This window comes from Choloepus didactylus, chromosome X (genome assembly GCF_015220235.1).
Source record: "Choloepus didactylus isolate mChoDid1 chromosome X, mChoDid1.pri, whole genome shotgun sequence".
NCBI lineage: Eukaryota > Metazoa > Chordata > Mammalia > Pilosa > Megalonychidae > Choloepus > Choloepus didactylus.
This window is the reverse complement of record NC_051334.1, coordinates 4140935-4161534: the sequence shown is the minus strand read 5'-3', so window position 1 is coordinate 4161534 and position 20600 is coordinate 4140935. Positions and strand designations below refer to the sequence as shown.

At 37.8% G+C, this 20600-nt stretch overlaps 1 protein-coding gene across 7 annotated transcripts in view; it reads left to right on the top strand.

Moving 5' to 3' along the window:
* Positions 1-20600, top strand: part of LOC119522025 (lysine-specific demethylase 6A-like) — a 355987-nt gene that overhangs the window by 325252 nt on the left and 10135 nt on the right. Inside the window, exons 23-24 of one of the 7 annotated variants that reach the window (XM_037820748.1) lie at positions 1781-1883; positions 6504-6566. The exons of 5 other annotated variants lie outside the window; for them this stretch is intronic. In XM_037820748.1, coding sequence (XP_037676676.1) covers positions 1781-1809 — 29 coding nt within the window. In that variant the 3' untranslated portion in view covers positions 1810-1883; positions 6504-6566. The remainder of the gene's footprint in view (positions 1-1780; positions 1884-6503; positions 6567-20600) is intronic. One more of the 7 variants, XM_037820750.1, reaches the window with a different exon arrangement.

The window sequence follows — 20600 nt, the reverse complement described above, 5'->3', positions numbered from 1 at the left end:
ACTAGTTACCAAATTTATTTGGAAGGGAAAAGGGGCTTAAATTGCCAAAAACATTCTATAAAAGAAGAATGAAGTGGGATAACTTATATTTCCTGACTTTAAAGCCTACTATAAAGCCACATTATTCAAAACAATAGAATTAAATCAAGAGTTTGGAAATAGATCCCCATATCTATGATCCACTGAACTGGGATAGAATGGTCTCTTCAATAAATGGTGCTGGGAGAATGGGATAACATATCCAAAAAAAATGGAGACCCCTGCCTTACACCCCATACAAAGTTAACTCAAAGATCTCAGTGTAAGAGCCAGGACCTTTCAATTCCTAGAATATAGGGAATAATTGTCAAGACTTAGTAATAGGAGGAACTGCTAAGAACTTTCACCCAAAGCACAAACAATGAAAGAAAAAATAGATAAATAGGAACTCCTCATATGACAACTGATTGCAGCTACATGAGAGATCTGCAAATATTGTTCAGTGAAATCCTTTCTGGTTATCCTCACAAAACCATGAGCAAAATAAAATGTTTGTTTTATAATGCTGTTTTTCTTAAATTATTCTGCATAAAAGTTAATAGAAACTGAAATAAGACTAAAATATTATGAAAATTGGCTCAAAGGGACCTCTCAGGTCAAGACAGTAGCCCAACTAATCAGGGAACTTACTGAGTCCTACCTTATAAGAAAGATACTTCAGAGTTATTTATAGACTTTATGGATGTTCAGCCTAAGAAAACCAGGTTTAAGATTTAGTCTTTTGTACTGTATTTCTTCAAACTAGTATTATGAATTATCAAAATGAGTAAGGATATTTTATTTTCAATTTTTAAACAGAAGTTCATATGATCTTTTTGACAAAATGATAGAGCTAAAGTTGACCCTAAGGCGTAGAATTAGAAAATTGAATATGGAATATTTTAAAACTGGCAAAATTGTTTATTTACAATATGAACACTGCCTATGCCATTAAAAATGTGGATTAGTTGACTGATACTGTTATATCTGATAATAATTGGGGGCTTACCTATTTCTGTTCTGTTTTTGCAAAAGTCTATTATGCATTTGGAAGCACTGTAATTACATTTAAGATTTTAGGGGAACCTGATGGGTTAACTCCTTCCATCAGTATGAAAAAAAAGATGATATAATATCATTATTTGCCCTGATAATATTACTATAATAATATAATATACTTTTGTCTGTCCAAAAATCTACTGTCTAATATTAATATAGCTGATCTATCTTTTTAAAAATATAAGTATTGGTATGGTGTATCCTTACCTTTACTTTTTAAATATTTGTCTGTATGTAAAGTATTTTCTTTTCCTAGGCAGATTATATTTGGGTCTCATTTTTAAACAACTTTAATCTGACAATCTCTGCCTTTTAATTGGGATATTGCTTATTATTACAAAGGAAAGCTATGCAAGTTAGATCTCTTTGAGCGGTGGAAACAATTTATATCAGTTTTGCAGAAATAAGGATTCTGGTATTGATATTTTCCAATTCAATAGTATTCTGGATCTGCTTATTAAGACAGGTAGTCATTGATCAAGTCAATGGGTATAAAACAATTCACCATGATTATGGGGCAATCAGTCTTTTCCTAATGATGTTCACTTTTATTTTTATTTTTAGGCTCCTTTTTTTGTCCTCCTTCAGCTATAGCCGTGGGATCAAATATCAAAGATTTTCCAGATCTTCACCAATGTTCATGATTCTATTTGAGAATAAAATCTTATCTATAGAACTGATTTTTGCTTTATGTTTCATGCAGATTTCTTTCATCTTGGCATCATTCACTGAATCATTTGTGAAACAATAGCAGCACAAAAGCTTTTAAATAGCTGGCCAACAGACAATAACTACAGGAAAACCAGGTATAACAAGAAGTATTATAAATGGGGTCTGGAAACAATTTGGAATCAGAACCCAAGATTTCTCAGGCCTACCAGAACAATTCACAATATTTCCCTGAACATATCTCAGATAACTATACTTTTTTAAATTTAGATATAGATTGTTTTATCTCACTAGAAATGTTAATATAGGTAAAATGCAATGCCTGAACAATTGTGCATGCTATACCTGCTTGGCAAAAATATACAAGGTTCACCTGATATCCATAATTACTTCAGATAAGAAATTTAAATTAACTTATGACCTGAGGACTTTGGATATTGTATCAATTGTGCCAGTTAAACTGAGGGAAGTATTCTGGAAGACCACCTTGAATTCTCCAGCTTGTATTGTTGAGGTTAATACCATAGAGTTTTGTTGCTGTTGTTTTGTTTTTTACTTTTTATTGTAGTAATGAATATAAAATGAAAAAATTCCCATTTTTCATCGCCTCAGAAACTTTGTACCCATTAAGCAACAACTCCCTCATATTAATGAGATCATAGAATATTTGTCCTTTTGTGTCTGACTTATTTCACTTAATATGTCTTCAAGGTTCATCCAAGTTCTCATGTTCTTTGGAACTACATTCCTTCTTACTGCTGAATAAATATTTTGTCATATGTATATACTATATTTTGTTTATCCATTCATCTTTCAATGGCCGCTTGGGTTTTCAACTTTTGGCAATTGTAATAATGCCACTAGGAACATCAGTTTGCAAATGTCTGTATGTGTCCTTCTTTCAGAGCTTCAGAATATATACCAAGTAGTGGGATTGCTGGGTTGTAAGGTGACTCTTATACTTGGCTTCCAGAGGAAAGGCCAAACTGTCCTCCATGGTAGCTATACTAGCTTATATTCCCACCAGCAGAGAATGTGTTCCTATTTCACCATATCTTCTCCAACATTTGTAGTTTCTTGTTTAAATAGCAATTTCCTGGTTTAATAGCCATTCTAGTAGCTGGGATATGATATCTCATTGTGGTTTTGATTTGCATTTCCCTAATAGGTAATGATGATGAGCATCTTTCCATGAGCTTTTAGTCATATGTATTTCCTCTTTGGAAAAGTGTCCATTTATGTCTTTTGCACATTTTTAAATTGGGTTGTTTGCTTTTTTGTTTTTGAGTTGTAGAGTTTCTTTGTATATTCTGGATACAAAATCCTTAATAGATATGTGGTTACCAAATATTTTCTCCCATTGAGCCAGTTGCCTTTTCACCCTTTTTACAAAGTATTTTGAAGCACAAAACTATTCAATTTTGAGGAGGTCCCATTTATCTATTTTTTTTCTTTCTTTGCTTGTGCTTTGGGTTTAAGGTCTAGAACTCTACCACCTATCACTAAAACTTGAAGGTGTTTCTCTACATTTTCTTCTAGGAGTTTTATGTCACTTGTCTTTATACTTAAGTCTTCATTTAGAGTTTATTTTTTATAGGGTGTGAGTTAGGGTTCCTCTTTCTCTTTCCTTTGGTAATGGATATCCAGTTCTCCCAGCACCATTTGTTGAACAGACTATTCTGTACAGTTGATTGGATTTGGCAGCCTTGTCCAAACTTAATTGATCATAGACAGGAGGGTCTGTTTCTGAATTCTTGTTTCTATTCCATGGGTCAATATATCTCCATTTGTATCAGTACCATGCTTTTTTGACCTCTGCAGCTTTGTAACAAGTTTTAAAGTCAGGAAGTGTGAGTCAACCAAATGTGTTCTTATTTCTCATGGTATTTTTGCTATTTGGGGCCCCTTATCCTTGAAAAATTATTTGATATTGACTTTTTCATTTCTGCAAGTAGGTTGTTGGAATTTTGTTTGGGATTGCATTGAATCTGTAAATCAATTTGGGTAGAATTGACTTCTTAGCCATATTTCATCTTCCAATCCATGAGCATGGATTAACCTTCCATTTTGTTTTCTTTTTTACATCTTGGATTTCTTTTAGCAGTATTTTGTAGTTTTCTGTGTATAGGTCTTTTACATCCTTTGTTAAATTTATTCCCAGATATTTGATTCTTTTAGTTGCTGTTGTAAATGCATTTTTTTCTTGTTTTCCTCTTCAGATTGTTCATTACTATTGTATAGACACACTGCTGATTTTTATGTGTAGATCTTGTATCCCACCACATGCTGAACTCATTTATTAGCTCAAGTAGCTTTGTTGTATTTTTGCAGGATTTTCTAAATATAGGATCATGTAATCTGCAAATACTGAAAGTTTTAATTCTGCTTTTCCAAATTGGTTGCACTTTATTTTTCTGCCTAATTGCTCTAGTTAAAACTTCTAGCACAATGTTGTATAGATTGAGTACAGGGGTATACTTGTCTTGCTCCTATCTTAGACACAAAGATTTCAGTCTCTCACCATTGAGTATGATGTTAGCTGTGAGCTCTTTATTATGTTGAAGAAGTTTCCTTTCAAGGTGCTTTTATCATGAAAGAATGATGAATTTTGTCAAATATCTATTCTAAGTCAATCAGATGATCATTTATTTTTCCTTTTTATTTGTTAAAGTAGTATATTAATTGATTTTATTTTGCTGAACCACCCTTGCATACCTGGAATAAACCCATACGGTCATGATATATAATTCTTTTGATAGACATGAATTTCATGTACAAGTATTTTGTTGAGAATTTTTGTATCTATGTTCATTAGCAAGATTAATCTCTAGTTTATTTGTAGTATATTCATCAGGCTTTGTTGTTAGGTTGGTACTGTCTTTACTGAATGAGTTAGGTAGTGTTCCCGCCTCTTCAATTTTTTAATGTTTGTTGCTAACAGGGCAGCACAGGAATGAGACACGGACACAATGTTAAGAATTAAGGGAGCAGGAGGCCCACTGCATCTCATGCTAAGTGGATAATAATGTACCTTTGCTCCAACTATTTCAGAAGATAAGGGAGTATATGCTAAATGTCCTCAGGCATGGGAGAGCCCACCAGATACCTATGTTTACATCCTGTTGCATATCAGAAGGAACAATCTAGGTTTAGGACAATGGTAAATGTTGTCATCATAGTCACAAGACACATATCTTTACAGAACATGCCTGCATGGCATTCCATGCAGGCCTGCAGCTTAGCATTCCAAGCCACCACCCTAGATATGGCTCAGGCAACATGGAAGACTCAGTTTCCCACATGTCCCCCTTTTTGTTTCTTCAATGCAGACAGGATGGACCAAGCAGCTTCTTTTTGCTTTAGGTCTGAGAGGGTTTTTCTCGTGCATCTGAGGACTAAACAAAGACAAAGCAAAATTATTAAGATAACCCATATAAGGGGATTTAATTGTTCAAGACCTTTAGCAATGCCTTGCATAGTTTCAGTTTCAGTAAGAGAACCTAAGTTAGCACTTTGTATATCATTTACTGTTTCCTGCAGTTTTAGAATATCCAATGTAAGATTATTATAGTGTCCAAGTAATTGGTTTTTAACTTTACTCCAATTAAAAAGTGTGTGATTATAGTCATGAGGGGTCACAAAAAAACGTGGACATATTCCAGTCACATTTTAACTTAAATTGATACCGTAGATTTTCAACTTCTTCTCCTAGAAGGAGAACAGCATTTTCTAGGTCTACAAGGCGAGCATTAATTTCCTTGTCAATTTGTAATTGCTCATCCCAAGACTTGCTTGCATTCTTGTGCCATTTTTGGACAAATTCGGTGGTCCAAATAGATTGATGTAAAGCTGTTCCTGCAACAGCAGCAATTGTAGTGATGGCTATTATACCTATAATAAAAGCATAGATTAATAATCTATGCTGTGAAACAGGGAACCATATACCCTTTCATTGTCTAAGAACTACAACAGTGATGTTGCTAGAATTTATGGTGTTATTTAAACAAATATATAATGAGCAACTCCAATTGGCCAGACAAGTAATTTCTTTAGTAGTAGTGTTAATAGTTAAGTTTCCTACCCAGAACACATAGGGGTCTCTGACACAGGCTTGTATTCCATAAGTATCTATTTTTGTGAAATTTAAAGTATAATTAGTCTTGTCTGTATAACTTCCATTCCATCGGGAAAGATTATGTAAATAGGAAGACTCCAAAGTGTATCTTGAACATAAGAATGATTTAAAGTAGGTCTAGGTGGAGACCAGCCAGCACTGTGCCAAATAATAGGATATTTGGCCTGAGCATAGAGAGAATTATTAAATGTGGAATGCTTGTAGCTATGCACGCTCCATCTTAATTTTTTATGATCTGAGCAATTTGCATTGGTGCAATTCTGAACTGCATAACCCTTAGGGGACCAGTCAGTTACAATTCCATAGGAACCATTCTGCACTAACACTCCACTAGCTGCTCTACAATTACTCCAGTGTACCCTCTGCATTTCTGGCAACCAATACCATGGGATGTGGCAAATAGGCCATTGGGGGGCATGGTCAGTAATAGAAATATTTTCATTGTAAGCAAAACTATATCCAGATATTAAAAATAAAGAGGATTTTGAAATATTGTCATGTTTAGGTATGATTGATAACCATGCCTGCCAAGCTAACTTTAAGCATCAGTCAGCTTGTCCCATACATAAGGGCAAGTGTGAAAAAGCCAATGGTTGTGAATAATGTTTTCCTTCATCCTCAGGAAACTAAGGAAGTTGCTCGTCTATTGGAGGAGGCAACCAAGAACCGCTGCTAAAATACACAGGTGAGGGATGATCCCACTCTACTGGTTGCAACAACGGAGGATTAGGAATGTAAGCCCAATAAGTGTAATTTCCTGAATGAGCACACACTGGAGGTATACTCACAGCAACAGCGATAAGAGCCAACATTGCTGCAGTCAGGTTAGGACCTGTTACTGGCAGCATGGCTTGCTGGACTTGTTTTTCTGCATCCTGACACAGCTTTTTTATCTGACCCCAAATTGGATGTCGGGCTTCCCTAGTTCAGGGTGTTGGCCCAATCACTGTCATCTTCAGTGTCAGACCCTGGAACTGCATCACTGGTGGCTCGACGTCCCACAGGAATTTTCTCTTCTTTGCTGGGTTCATGGTATGTCCTCAGTCATCAGGCCAGTATCCAAAGTGGTGCTTGTCCATCACCTGGGGAAACACAAGCATAACCTCTTCCCCATGTTAATAAAGTACCCATTGTCCATTCATTAGTTAGCATGTCCTTCCACCATATAGGAGGTGCTTTATGGAAATAATGTTTCAGTGTTGTCTTTTCAGCTGGAAAATGTCATTCTGCGGCAGTGCCACCCAGTTTTTCATTAAAATTTAGAAAATTTAAAGTAAATAATGCTTTTGATAATCATTTGTGGGGAGTTCCATCATCTCCCCCTTTTTTTGTTGTTAACATAGTTTTTAAAGTATGATGGGCATGCACAACAATAGCTTGTCCTCGGGGATTATAAGGAATACCAGTGGTATGACCAATACCCCAAGTTGTAGTAAAAGCAGCAAATTTTGCAGATGTATAGGCTGGGCCATTATCAGTTTTTAAAGCATGGGGCAAGCCCATACAGGCAAAACAGGCAAAAACTGAGTACAAACATGTCAAAATGTTTCACTGGTTTGTGCTGTGGCCCAAAGAAAGAGTATGTGTCAATGCTGACATGAACAGTGGCTAAGCAGCCAAAAGAAGGGATATGAGTAACACCCATTTGCCATAAATCATGGGGGGTTAGACCATGAGGGTTAACACCAGGATCTTGCAAAGGTGGAGCAGTAAGGAGTTGACAATTAGGACAAGAAGAAACAATATCTTTAGCTTGTGTTCTAGTAAGGGAAAATCAAGTCATGAGTCCTTGCACATTAAGATGAGTAAGCAAGTGAAAATGAGAAGCTTCTGAAATAACAGGCAGTAATAATTTATCCACAGTGGCATTGCCAGCTGCTAAAGGGCCTGGGAGGTTGGTATGGGAATGAATATGGGTAATATAAAAAGGAGCTGCACAAGTATGAATAGCTGATTGTATCTCAAGAAAAAGGTTAAATAAACAAGGAGGCAACTGTTGCTTAATGGATGCTGTTTCAATTTTACTAGCTACATGAACAACATAGGCAGAATCAGATAAAATATTAACAGCCTCAGGAAAATCTGTTAAGATGGCTATTACAGCAGCCAGTTCAGCTTGCTGGGCAGAGAAATGAAGATCTAAAACTTTGCACTTAGGGCCAATATAGGCAGCTCAACCTTTAGATGACCCATCAGTAAAAACAATGGGAGCATTGACTAAAGGCTCACAAGAAGTATACTTAGGCAGTATCCATTGTGCATGTTGAATGAACTGGAAAAGATCATTTTTTGGGTAATGATTATCCAGTTGGCCAACATAATCAGCTAGAGCAATTTGCCAAGCCAGATGTTGTTGCAAAATAACTGAGAGTTCTTTAGCAGTTACAGGGAGCACAATTAAACGAAGGTGAAAACCATTGAGTTGTTTTGCCTTTTTTCTGGCTTGAGCAACTAAAGTAGCTAAGAGATCTAGATAAGTGGAAATGGATTTTACGGAAGAATTGGGCAAGAAGATCCATTCTACAAGCTTATCGTTTTGCAAAAGCAAGCCTGTGGGGGATTTGGGAGTGGAAAAGATAAGTAGAGATAAAGGTTGTGTAGGATCAACATGGAATATCTGAGCTTGTTGAACTTTAACTTCCACTAATTGTAATTCCTTCTCTGCAGCTGAAGTTAAAGATCTAGGGCTGTTTGATTTAGAATCCCCACAAAGGAGAGAAAATAGGTTGGAGAGCTCATAGTTAGCTATACCTACTTTGGGGTGAAGCCAATTAATATCCCCTAGTAGTTTTTGTAAATCATTTAAGGTGGTAACAGCATCTCTGTGGAGTTGTACTTTTTGGGGTTGAATTGTAAGTCTCTTCATACTAGAACCCAAATACTGCACAGGCAAAATGCATTGCACTTTGTCAGTAGCAATGTGCAATCCTACATCCTGTAAAGCTTTTTGAACAGCATATAACAAAGCTTCTACTTCAGTCTCCTGAGGTGCAGAGCACAAAATATCATCCATATAATGGATTATATAAGCTTTAGGAAAATTTAAATAGGCTGTAAGGCACGGTCGACATAATATTGACATATTGTAGGACTATTTAGCATACCTTGTGGTAAAACCTTCCACTGATATTGTTTAGAAGGGGTTTTATTGTTAAGGGACAAAATAGTAAAAGCAAATTTTTCCTTATCTTGATCAGCTAAAGGGAATGAAAAGAAACAGTCTTCAATATCAATGACCACTAAATCCCAGTTTTCAGGAATCATGCTAGGATTGGGGAGCCCAGGTTGTAAAGGTCCCATGGGCTGAATGACAGCATTAATACCTCTTATGTCAGTTAGCATTCTCCATTTTCCTGATTTTTTCTTTATTGGGAACAGGAGAATTCCAAGGACTAAAAGACTCTTCGATATGCTGCAAGGACCATTGTTCTTGAACCAATTCATGTAAAGCCTCTAATTTTTCTTTTGTAAGCGACCACTGCTCTACACATACCGGTTTTGTTGTAGTCCATACTAAATGGGACAGGTTGGGGAGGTGAATGAACAGTGGCCGCCACTAAAAAGGTTTATATCCTAAACCAAATTGATCACATTTTGATGAGACTTGTATGGGTGAAGGGGTACCTTGCAAATGGACGCCAAGTCCATGGCTAGGGACATACCCCATATTTGCCATCATGTTGTGGCTTTGAATACTGTACACTCCACTAGGTGAAGGGATATGTACAGTAGCACCCCATTGTTCAAGTAGGTCTCTGCCTCAAAGATTAAGAGGCAGAGCAGCCACATAAGGTTGTAGAGTGGCCTTCTGTCCCTCAGGGCCAAGGCAAGGCAAAATATGAACACTTTGCATAAGTCCTGAGGGGAGCCTAGGCCCACAACAGTAATTCGTGCCTCTTGCAATGGCCAATGTCAGAACCGATGTTCTTGACTAATAATAAACATCTGTGCCAGTATCTATAAGCCCATGAATTGTAAGAGTACACATAGGGCACAGCTCCTGCAGAGCCTCTGTGAGAAAAATTCCTGTCTTGCCTGTGCTACTGAAACTTCCAATTTCCGGGTTTTTAGAGGAGGAACCAACAGGTACATGAGGTAATAATGAGTTGAGCAATTCTTTTGCCTTTATGGGCAATCCTTGGAATAGAAGACATGACCACCTGAATTTCCCCAGTATAGTCAGAGTCAATGACTCCAGTGTGTACAAGAACACCCTTAAGATTGAGAGAACTGCATCCAAGCAAAAAACCCAGCGTTCCTTTAGGTAAGGGGTCATAATAGCCAGTGGGGACCTTAACAGGATTATTGGGGAGAAGGCATACCTCAGCACTGGCAGCGAGGTCTACTGCTGCCCTCCCTGCTGTAGCTGGGGAAAGCTCCAAGACGGAGGACTTGGAGTTGGTGGAGGGACAACATGCAGATTTTGATGTTGAATTGGGAATTCTCCCTTTCTGTGAGGGGCTGGGAGCCCACCCTGATTGCCATTTCCCAAAAGGGAGGTGCTGTCGTTATGAAAAGCAGATCGGCACTGGTTAGCCCAGTGTCGACCTTTTTGGCATTTTGGACACATGCCAGGCTGCTTTTGTGGAGATTTATTTTTAAAGCAACCACATTCTTTTCTGGTATGACCCATTTTCCCACAGGAAAAGCATTTTCCTGGAAACCGAGAGCCAACTCTCAAATTAGCCATGGCTTGAGCCATCATTTCTGCTTTTATAGCCTTCAATTCCAATATCTTGGCATAAATGAATGTAGCCAGTAAGATCAGTTTTACCTTTAAATGGGGCAATAGCTCACTGGCAATCCTTATTAGCATTTTCATAAGCCAGTAGCTGCAAAACAGTATCAGCAGCCTCTGAACTAGTAATCTGCCGGTGTATTGCCTCTTGGAGCCGGGCAATGAAATCTGGATATGATTCTTTCAGCCCTTGTAAAACCGTTTGAAAGGATTGTGCAGCTTTACCCTTAGCTTCAATTTTGTTCCAAGCTTGCAAACAACAATGGCGAATCTGCTCGATTGCCTGATCATTATAAACAGACTGATTTTCAACAGTGGAATAAGCTCCTTGGCCCAGTAATTGATCTAGATTTTTATTTACTTTCTGTCGCCAATTTTGTGCAGCCTGTCATTCCACATGCTCAGTCCACCAAGTCCTAAATTGTAGAAATTCTCCTGAGCTAAGGACTATATGGGCTAATGTGGTCCAATCTATGGGAATTAGACGAGAACCTTCAGCTAAACTCTGCAATATGCCAACTGAAAAAGGGGAATGAACCCCATACGTTTGTACAGCTTTTTTCAATTCTTTAAGAACTGCAAATGGGACATGCTCATGGAAGTAAGTATAAACTCCATCAGGATAATTAGCGTCTTGTCCAGGAGGCACTTCCTCACGAACCGTAACAGGGAAGGCAACAGGACAACATATGGCCTCTAAATCTCCTTGCCACCTGGCTTCTGCCAGACCCTGCTGTATGCCAGAGAGGCGGGCAGGTTTAACTGCCAGGGTACAGCTATGTGCAGGAAGAGGCAGCAAAGGAGGTGGAAGCCATTCCTCCTGGCAAGGCACAGAAGGAGGTTTTGGGCATTGAGAAGAATAAAAAATTTAGCAGGTTTTATAGGATCTTTATCATCCTTCTCATCTTCAGAAATAGGATCAGGACTAGGACTATCACTAGATTCCCCATCCTCCTCCTCATCATCAGTTTTTAGAGGCTCAAGAACAGACTTGATTAAAGACCATGTAGACCAAATAGTAACAGGTAAATTAGCTCCTTGCGTATGTTTTTGTTTCAATTCCTTACCTACCCGCTCCCAGTCGTGCAATTCAAGGGAGCCAAGGGTAGGGAACCAAGAGCAGTATTTTTCAATAACCTGCAGCAATTCTAAGATTTGTGACTCCCCCACCTTGACACCACTGGCCCATAGCAGCTGCCATAAGAGGGAAATATAGGGCACATTCTTACCGTGTCCTTCGACATTACCCATTACCCTGCTTATAATGCTTGGGGTCGTTCTACAAGGAATGCAAACAAGATGGCCATTACCTCCACCCGAGTTCCAGCGCTGCTGTACCTCAGTCGTTCAAGCGATTCTTCTGTCAGGAACCAAGTCTGGTTCTTCGTGCCCCATGCTGGGCACCACTTGTTGCTGACAGGGCAGCGCAGGAATGAGACAGACACAGTGTTAAGAATTAAGGGAGCAGGGGGCCCACTGCATCTCATAATAAGTGGATGATAATGCACCTTTGCTCCAACTATTTATTTCAGAAGATAAGGGAGCATATGCTAAATGTCCTTAGGCATGGGAGAGCCCACCAGATACCTATGTTTACATCCTGTTGCATATCAGAAGGAACAATATAGGTTTAGGACAATAGTAAGTGTTGTCATCATAGTCACAAGACACATATCTTTACAGGGTATGCCTGCACAGTGTTCCATGCAGGCCTGTGGCTTAGCATTCCAAGACACCACCCTAGATACGGCTCAGGCAACATGGAAGACTCGGTTTCCCACAAATGGTGTTAATTATTCTTGGAATATTTGGTAAAATTCATTTATGAAGCTATCCAGTCCTGTGCTTTTCTTTCTTGTTAAGTTTTTGATGACTGATTCACTTCCTTATTTGTGATTGGCTTGTTGAAGTTTCTATTTTTTCTTAAGTCAGTGTAAGTTTTTCATGTGTTTCAAGGAAGTTGTCCATCTAATCTAAAGGTTCATCATATATAGCTGTTCATAGTATCATTTTATGAACATTTTTATTTCTTTGTGGTCCATGGTAATGACCCTTTCTCATTTCTGATCTTATTTATTTGCATCTTCCCTCCTTTGTCTTTGTCTGTCTAGATGTTTTATTGACTTTACTGATTTTCTCAAGAACCAACATTGGGTTTTATTGATTCTATTGCTTTCTTATAGTCCATTTCATTTTTCTGCTCTAATCTTTGTTATTTATTTCCTTCAATTTGCCTTGGCATTAGTTTGTTTTTCTTGCTCTGGTTAAGCCATTGGTTTCCATTCTTTCTTTCTTTTTAATGTAGCATTTAGGCCTATAAATTTCCTTCTCAGAATGTCTTTGCTGCACCTCATAAGTTTTGATAAGTTGTGTTCTCATTTTCATTCATCTCAAGCTATTTACTGATTTCTCTTGCAGTTTCTTCTTTGACACTGATTGTTTAAGAATGTATGGTTTAACCTCCCTATATTTGTGAATTTTCTGATTCTTTGTTATTATTTCAGCATCATTCCATTATGATCAGAGAAAGTGCTTTGTATATATTTTGTATAAATCTTTTAAAGTTTATTAGCACCTGTTTTGTTATCTGTTTCCTTATTGAGCCTCCGTTTAGATTTTCTATCTATTGAAGAGAGTGGTGTGTTTAAGTCTCCCACTATTATTGTAGGGACATCTATTACTCCATTCATTGTTTTCAGAATTGCCTCATGGACCTTGGATCTCCTTAATTAGCTGCATAATATTTATGATTATTTCTTCTGTTAAATTGCCCCTTTTCTAATATATAGTGTTCTTTATCTCTGTTTATTTTGGGAAAGCTACTAAAATACAATATATCACAAATGGGTTGGCTTTTACAATGGGGGATTTATTAGTTTACAAATTTATAGTTCTAATGCCATGAAAATGTCCTAATTAAGGCATTAACAGGAAATACCATCTTGGAAGAATGACTGCTGGTGTCTGGGACAACTCTGTCACATGGGAAAGCATATCACTTGTGTCTGCTGGTCCTTTCTCCCAGGTTTTGTTGCTTTCAGCTTCTGACTCAGTGGCTTTCTCTCTGAGGTTCTTGGAATGTGGCCTTATCTCTAACTTCTCAAGGCTTCTCTGAGCTCTCATGTCCTACCTTCTCTTCTAGTTTGCTAATGCTGCCAGAATGCAAAATACCAGAGATGGATTGGCTTTTATAAAGGGGGTTTATTTAGTTACACAATTACAGTCTTAAGGCCATAAAGTGTCCCAGGTAAGTCATCAACAATTGGGTACCTTCACTGGAGGATGGCCAATGGTTTCCAGAAAACCTCTCTTAGCTGGGAAGGCATGTGGCTGGCATCTGCTCCAAGTTCTGGTTTCAAAATGGCTTTCTTCCAGGACATTACTCTCTGGGCCACAGCTCCTCTTCAGAATGTCACTCTCAGTTGCTCTTGGGGTGTTTGTCCTCTCTTAGCTTCTCTGAAGCAACAGTCTGGTTTCAACAGCCATCTTCAAAGTGTCTCTCATCTGCAGCTCCTCTCTTGGCTCCTGTGTGTTCTTCAAAGTGTCCCTCTTGGCTGTAGCAAGCTCATTCCTTCTTCTGAGTTTATATAGTGCTCTAGTAAACTAATCAAGGCCCTCACTGAATGGGTGCGGACATATCTCCATGGAAACATCCTAATCCAAATGTTCCAACTTAATCAACACTAATATGTCTGCCACCACAAGATTGCACCAAAGAATTGGCTTTTTTTCTGGAGGACATAATATATACAAATTGGACATCTTCTGTATGTGTTTTATTCTCTTATAAAGGGCTCCATTATGAGGATTAAGACCAACCCTGAATGAAGTGGGTCACATCACAACTGAAATATACTAATCAAAAAGTTCCACCCACAATAGGTCTGCAACCACAGGAATGAAGTAAGAGAACATGGCCTTTTCTGTGGTACATAACAGCTTCAAACTACCACACTCCATCCTCTGGATCACAAAAATGGTGTTTTTCCATATAAAAAATACATTCATTCCATCATAATGTTACAAAATTCTTCAATCATTTTAGTAACAGTATTAAGTACTAATAATTACAAATTTCATTAAAATCAGTTACAGGCATTCTTTGTCCTGGGGCAAAATTACCCTCTGGGAGTGGACCTGTGAAACTTAGAACAAATTATCTGCTTTCATTATATTAAGGTAGGTAGTCATAGGGTGAGTGTTCCCATCTCCATAGGGAGAATTTGGAAGTAAAACATGGGTCACTAGACCCAAACATTTCCAAGAACCTGCTTCATTAGATTTTTAGATCTGAAAGTAATCTAAAGAAAGACAATTTTCTCCTCAGGCTTGATAGTGTGACAGCCCCACACTTTCCAAGTACTTATACAGTGGATCTGCTCTCTCCAAACACTTGGACAAGGGGTCCAACATCTCCAAACACTGGGGACATAGCCGTACTCTGGGCACCACCATTGTCAAGCAGCATTGGGGTGGCAGCCATAATTCTAGGTCCCTCCATCCTCAAGGATTGGAGTTGTAGCCAGACTCTACTCAGTTCCTGGGGAATGTGTTCCACCCTCTCTGAAGCCTGCAGCCACAGCACTCATGCTGAGCAATGGGGCAGTCAAGCTCACCTCAATCCCTCAAGCATTTGAGAGCCCATGGGTGTTAACATTATTCCTGAACATCAGGGCAGAAGGCCAACTCTCTGCAAATTCTGCAGCAAACTCACCTGTTCCAGTTTGCTAAATCTGTTGTTATGCAAATACCAGAACTGGATTGGCTTTCTAAAAGGGGATTTATCAGGTTACAAATTGACAGTTCTAAGGCCACAGAAGTGTCCAAACTAACGCATCAACAACAGGATACCTTCACAAAAGATAGGCCTGTAGCATCTGGAAAAGCTGTCACCTGGGAAGGCATGTGGTTGATGTCTGCTGGTCCTTTGGTCCCAGGTTCTAGTTTAAAAATTACTTTCTCCAAAATGTCCTTTCTCTGTCTGTCTTAGCTTCTCTCGGCTCTCTGCTGGGTCTCCTGGGCATTTCTTTTTAAGCCTCTGGGGTTCCTCTCTTAGCTTCTATGGGGCAAACCCTGGGTTTCATTTCTTAGCTTAGCATCTTCAAATATCCTTTTTTCATATTAATTTTTTGCTCTTTATTTCAGCTTTATCAAAAAATTAAAAAACAAATAATAAAAAACATTTAAACAAAACCAAAACACAGGAATAATAAAGACAAGTAACCTAATACAACTACAGTGCTTCCAACAGGTTCCTACCATACCTCCCCAAATTAACAAACCATAGTCATTCCTGAGCATTCTCATAATGTTAAGATTACCCTCCATAACTTATCTGTTCTTATTAGATTATCAGTATCCCTTCACTATTTGCTATCACTAGGTCCCCTACATTTTAGGATATAAAACACTTATTTTACATTTTTCACAGAGTTCATATTAGTGGTAACATACAGACTCTCTCTTTTTGTGTCTGGCTTATTTCAAGGTTCATCCATGTTGTCATTTTCCAAATGTCCTTTTATCTGCTTCTCAGATCACTTCCAAGTTTCTGGGTCTGTGTCAGCTTTTAGCTTCTCCCAGGGCAAACTCTGGATTACATATTTTAGTTTCTCTGCAAAATGTCTCTCTCAGCTCCTCTGCACTCATTTCCATGAACTTTCCTTAAAGGACTCCAGTGATTGAATTAAGACTCACTTGGAATGGGTGGGGTCACATGTCCATGGAAGTAATTTAATCAGATATCTCAGCCAAAGTTCAGTGAGTCACATCTCCATGGAAACAATCAAAAGTTTCCATTCAACAAGATTGGATTAAAAGATCATAGTTCTGGTATCCAAGAGTTTCAAGCTGTCACATCTCCCTTTCCACATGCATGGTTGGGTCCATTCTCCTAGCCTAATATATATCTTGGCTCCAAAATTTAACTTCAATGTTGCTACCTTTGAAGTCCATTTTCCTTCATTCTGTCCCTTTTAGTCCAGACTGGCATTGGTTCCACTCATACAGACCTTGCAACAAACTTGCCAGTTTCCCATGTAACTTCCAAGGATCTCAACAGTCAGACAAGACTTTCCACAAATCCTCTCTGGAAAACTCCATCTGCAATCCTGACTCACACCAAAATAGCTGACTTGTTTCATATTCAGTTATATCCTCATATGGGGCCTTTTTGGGTGTCACTTTCTGGAAATTCAGAATTTTCCAAACCATCAATTTCTGGTTCTTTGGACCCAAGAGTTCAGTTCTCAGCTTATCCCTTTCCTCTCACATTTTATTATAAGCTGAAAGGAGAAGCCAGGCTGCATTTTTGACATTTAGCTTTGGAAATTTCCTCAGCTACATATCCAAGCTTATCACTTTCATATTCTGCCTTCCATCTGACATCAGTACTCAATTGTATCAAATTTTCTGTCACTTTTAAACAAGGATCACCTTTTTCCAGTTTGAAGTGACACATTCATCATTACTGTCTAAAGCCTCCACAGAAGTAATTTTAGCATCCATATTTCTATCAATAGTCTCTTCAAAGCAATCTAGACCTTTCCTGTCAATCTCCTCACAATTCTTCCAGAATATTCCCTTTATCCATTTATAGAGCTGTTCCATTATTTTTGATATTTGCATCTCAGCACCCCACTCTTCTGGTACCAAAATCTTTTGGTTTGGTAAACCTGTTTGAATGCAATATACAAGAAATGGGTTAGTTTTCACAAAGGAGATTTATTACCTTATGGATTTATAATTCTAAGGCCATGAAACTGTCCAAATTAAGGACCGGTGTCTGCAGGCCCTGTTCTCCCAGGTTTTGTTGCTTTCAAATTCTGGCTTTAGTGACTTCCTCTCTCACCTTCTGTGGTGTGTCATTATCTCTCAGCTTCACTGGGCTTCTTAGAGATTTCTGGGCTTTCATCTCTTAGCTTCTGTATGTGTTTATCCTTTTATAAAGGGCTCCCATATGAGGATTAAGACCTACCTTGAATGAGGCTTGCCATATCTCAATTGAAATAACATAATCAAAAGGTCCCACCCACAATAATCTGCACAGGAATGGATTAAGAGAACATTGCCTTTTCTGTGGTACATAATATCTTCAAACTACCAAAACCTTTATGACATTTTTGCATTTAAAGCCTATTTTATCGGATATTAATATAACACCTAGCTAGTTTTTGCCCCTGCTTGTGTGGAATATCTTTTTCCATCCTTTCACTTTCACCCCTACTGGATCCAAAATGAGTTTCTTTGAAACAATATTTAAATGGATCCTCTTTTTTTTTTTTAATCCATCCTGCCAATCTTTGTCTTTTGATTGTGGAGTTTAATCCATTAATATTTAATGTTATTACTGTAAAGGCAGTACTAAATTTCAACCATTTGATCCTTTGGCTTTTATTTGTCAGATTTATATTTTTCTCTCTCTTTATCCTTTCAGCTGTCCTTACTAATACTCATAATTTCTGTATGCTCTTCCAGGCCTCTCTCTCCTGTCTTGTTTTTACCCAGTAGCACTCTCTTTAGTATTTCTCATGTGGCAAGTCTATTGTTAATGAATTCTCTAAGCTTCTGTTTATCTATGAATACCTTAAACTGTCCCTCATTTTTGAAGGGCAGTTTTCTGGATAGAGAATTCTTGGCTTGCAAATTTTCTCTTTCAGTATCTTAAATATATTGTACAATTGCCTGCTTGCCTCCATGGTGTCTGATGAGAAATCAGCACTTAGTCTTATTTGGCTTCCCTTGTATGTGGTGTATAGCTTTTCTCTTGCTGCTTTCAGAATTTTCTACTTCTCCTTGGCATTTGACAGTGGGTCTATTTCATATTTATTCTGTTGAGCTTCCTGGATTTGCATATTTATGCCTTTTATAAGTGTTGGGAAAATTTCAGCCATTAATTCTTCAAATATTCTTCCTGACCTTTTCCTTTCCTTATCCTTCTGGAACATACATGAGGTGTATGTTGTGCATATTTTGTTGTTAATCATTTCCCTGAATCTCTCATCAAAATGATCAGTTTTTTTCATTATTTATTCTCTTGTCTGTGTGAATTCACTTGTTCTGTCTTCTAGCTCACTAACACTTTCTTCTCTTCCTTCAAATCTGCTGTTTTGGGTCTCTAATATATTTTTAATTCCATCTACAGGGTCCTTTATTTCCATAAGGTCTGTTATTTTTCTATGTATTCTTTCTAATTATTCTTTGTACTCTCTTAATATAATTTATCTTTATGTGTATTTTCCTTCATTTCTTTGAATTGATTGAGATTTGTTTGAACATTCCAAATTACTAACCTGTACAAACCAACCAGATTTCACTCCCTAAGCAACATTCCATGTAATTATGGTGTTTGAATCGAGTGACCATGCAAGTTAAAATATATAGTGTGCTGCAAAAAATATAGATTTTGCCCCTAATAAACATGTTTTTCTTTGGCCTTATGCAGAAGTTGAAATTTTAAATTATGATCAATATCATCCTTTACCATTTAGTCTGATATACCCTAGTCCTAACAAAGTCCATTTCATTCATATCTCTAATTGAAGTCTGTTCTCTTTAAGACTCTTTAACATGATGTATGGGGTCATGATGACATTCATAGCTGCCAGACTCTGGCCCTGAGTCTCAGCTGTCACACAGATACCCAAAGTTCCAGGGACTGACTAAGTTATACAGAAAAACTCAACATCTCAGAATTTAGAAATAGCCATTACAACTCAGGAATAAATGTAGCTGCTCTAAGAGCTTACAATCTAGGAACCTTTATAACAAGGCTTCCCCTGAGAATCTGTGCTCTCAGATTTAATTCTCAGAGTTTGCACATTATAGTTAGTCCATATTAGTGAGGAATTATAATGTTTGTCTTTTCATTTCTGGTTTATTTCACTCAAAATACTATCCTCAATATCCATTCACCTAGTGGCATACCTCACATTTTCATTTATGTAGCTGCTCAATATTCCATTGTATCTATACACCACAGTTTTCAATTCCACTGATGTACCTTAGACCACCTCCTCTTACTGTGAATCATGAATACTGTCACCATACACCCCAATGTGCAAATGTCCATTCATGTCCCTCTTTTCAGTTCTTCCTAGTATATACCCAATAACTGAGTTTCAGGGCCATATGACAACCCCATGCTGAGATTCCTTTGGAACCACCACTCTGCCCTCAAGATGGACTACAGTCTTCTACTTCCCCACCAATAGTGATTAGATAATCCCTCTCTTCACATTTTCTCCAGCTCTTGTATACATATGTTTATTTTTAGATGGTTTTATTCACACACTATACATTCTATCCTAAGTAAACAATCAATGGTTCCCTATATAATCACATAGTTATGCATTCACTACCACCATCTATATGAGGACATTTCTGTTTCTTCCACAAAGAAAGAGACAGAGGAAAAAAAAGAAAAGAAAAAAGAAAAGAAAAAAATGACAAAAAGCAACAAAAGAAAGTAGAAAATTAAAACAAAATACAACAAAAAGTCAGACAACAGCACAAATACCAGAATCCCATACTCCTTCCTGGTATCCCCCTCTTATAGACATTCAGCTTTGGTATATTGCCTTTGTTACAGTTAATGGAATCATACTAAACATGTTACTGTTTACTATAGACTCCAGTTTGCATTGATTGTATTTTTCACAATACCATCCCATTTTCAACACCTTGCAAAATTGACAATCATTTATTGTCCCTCACATAAAAACATTCTTATATATTATCACAATCAATGACCACTCTAGGTTTCACTGTTATACTGTTCCAGTATTTATCTTCTATCTTTCCTTCTGGTGTTCTGCAAACCCCAACCTTCCTCTTTCAACCGTACTCACAGTCATCTTTGTTCAATGTACTTACAGTATTGTGCTACCATCACCCAGTATTCTATTACCCATTTCTGGATCTATGCAATCAATCCAGTTGCACATTCTGCACCCCTTCAGAATCAAATGCCAGACCTTTACC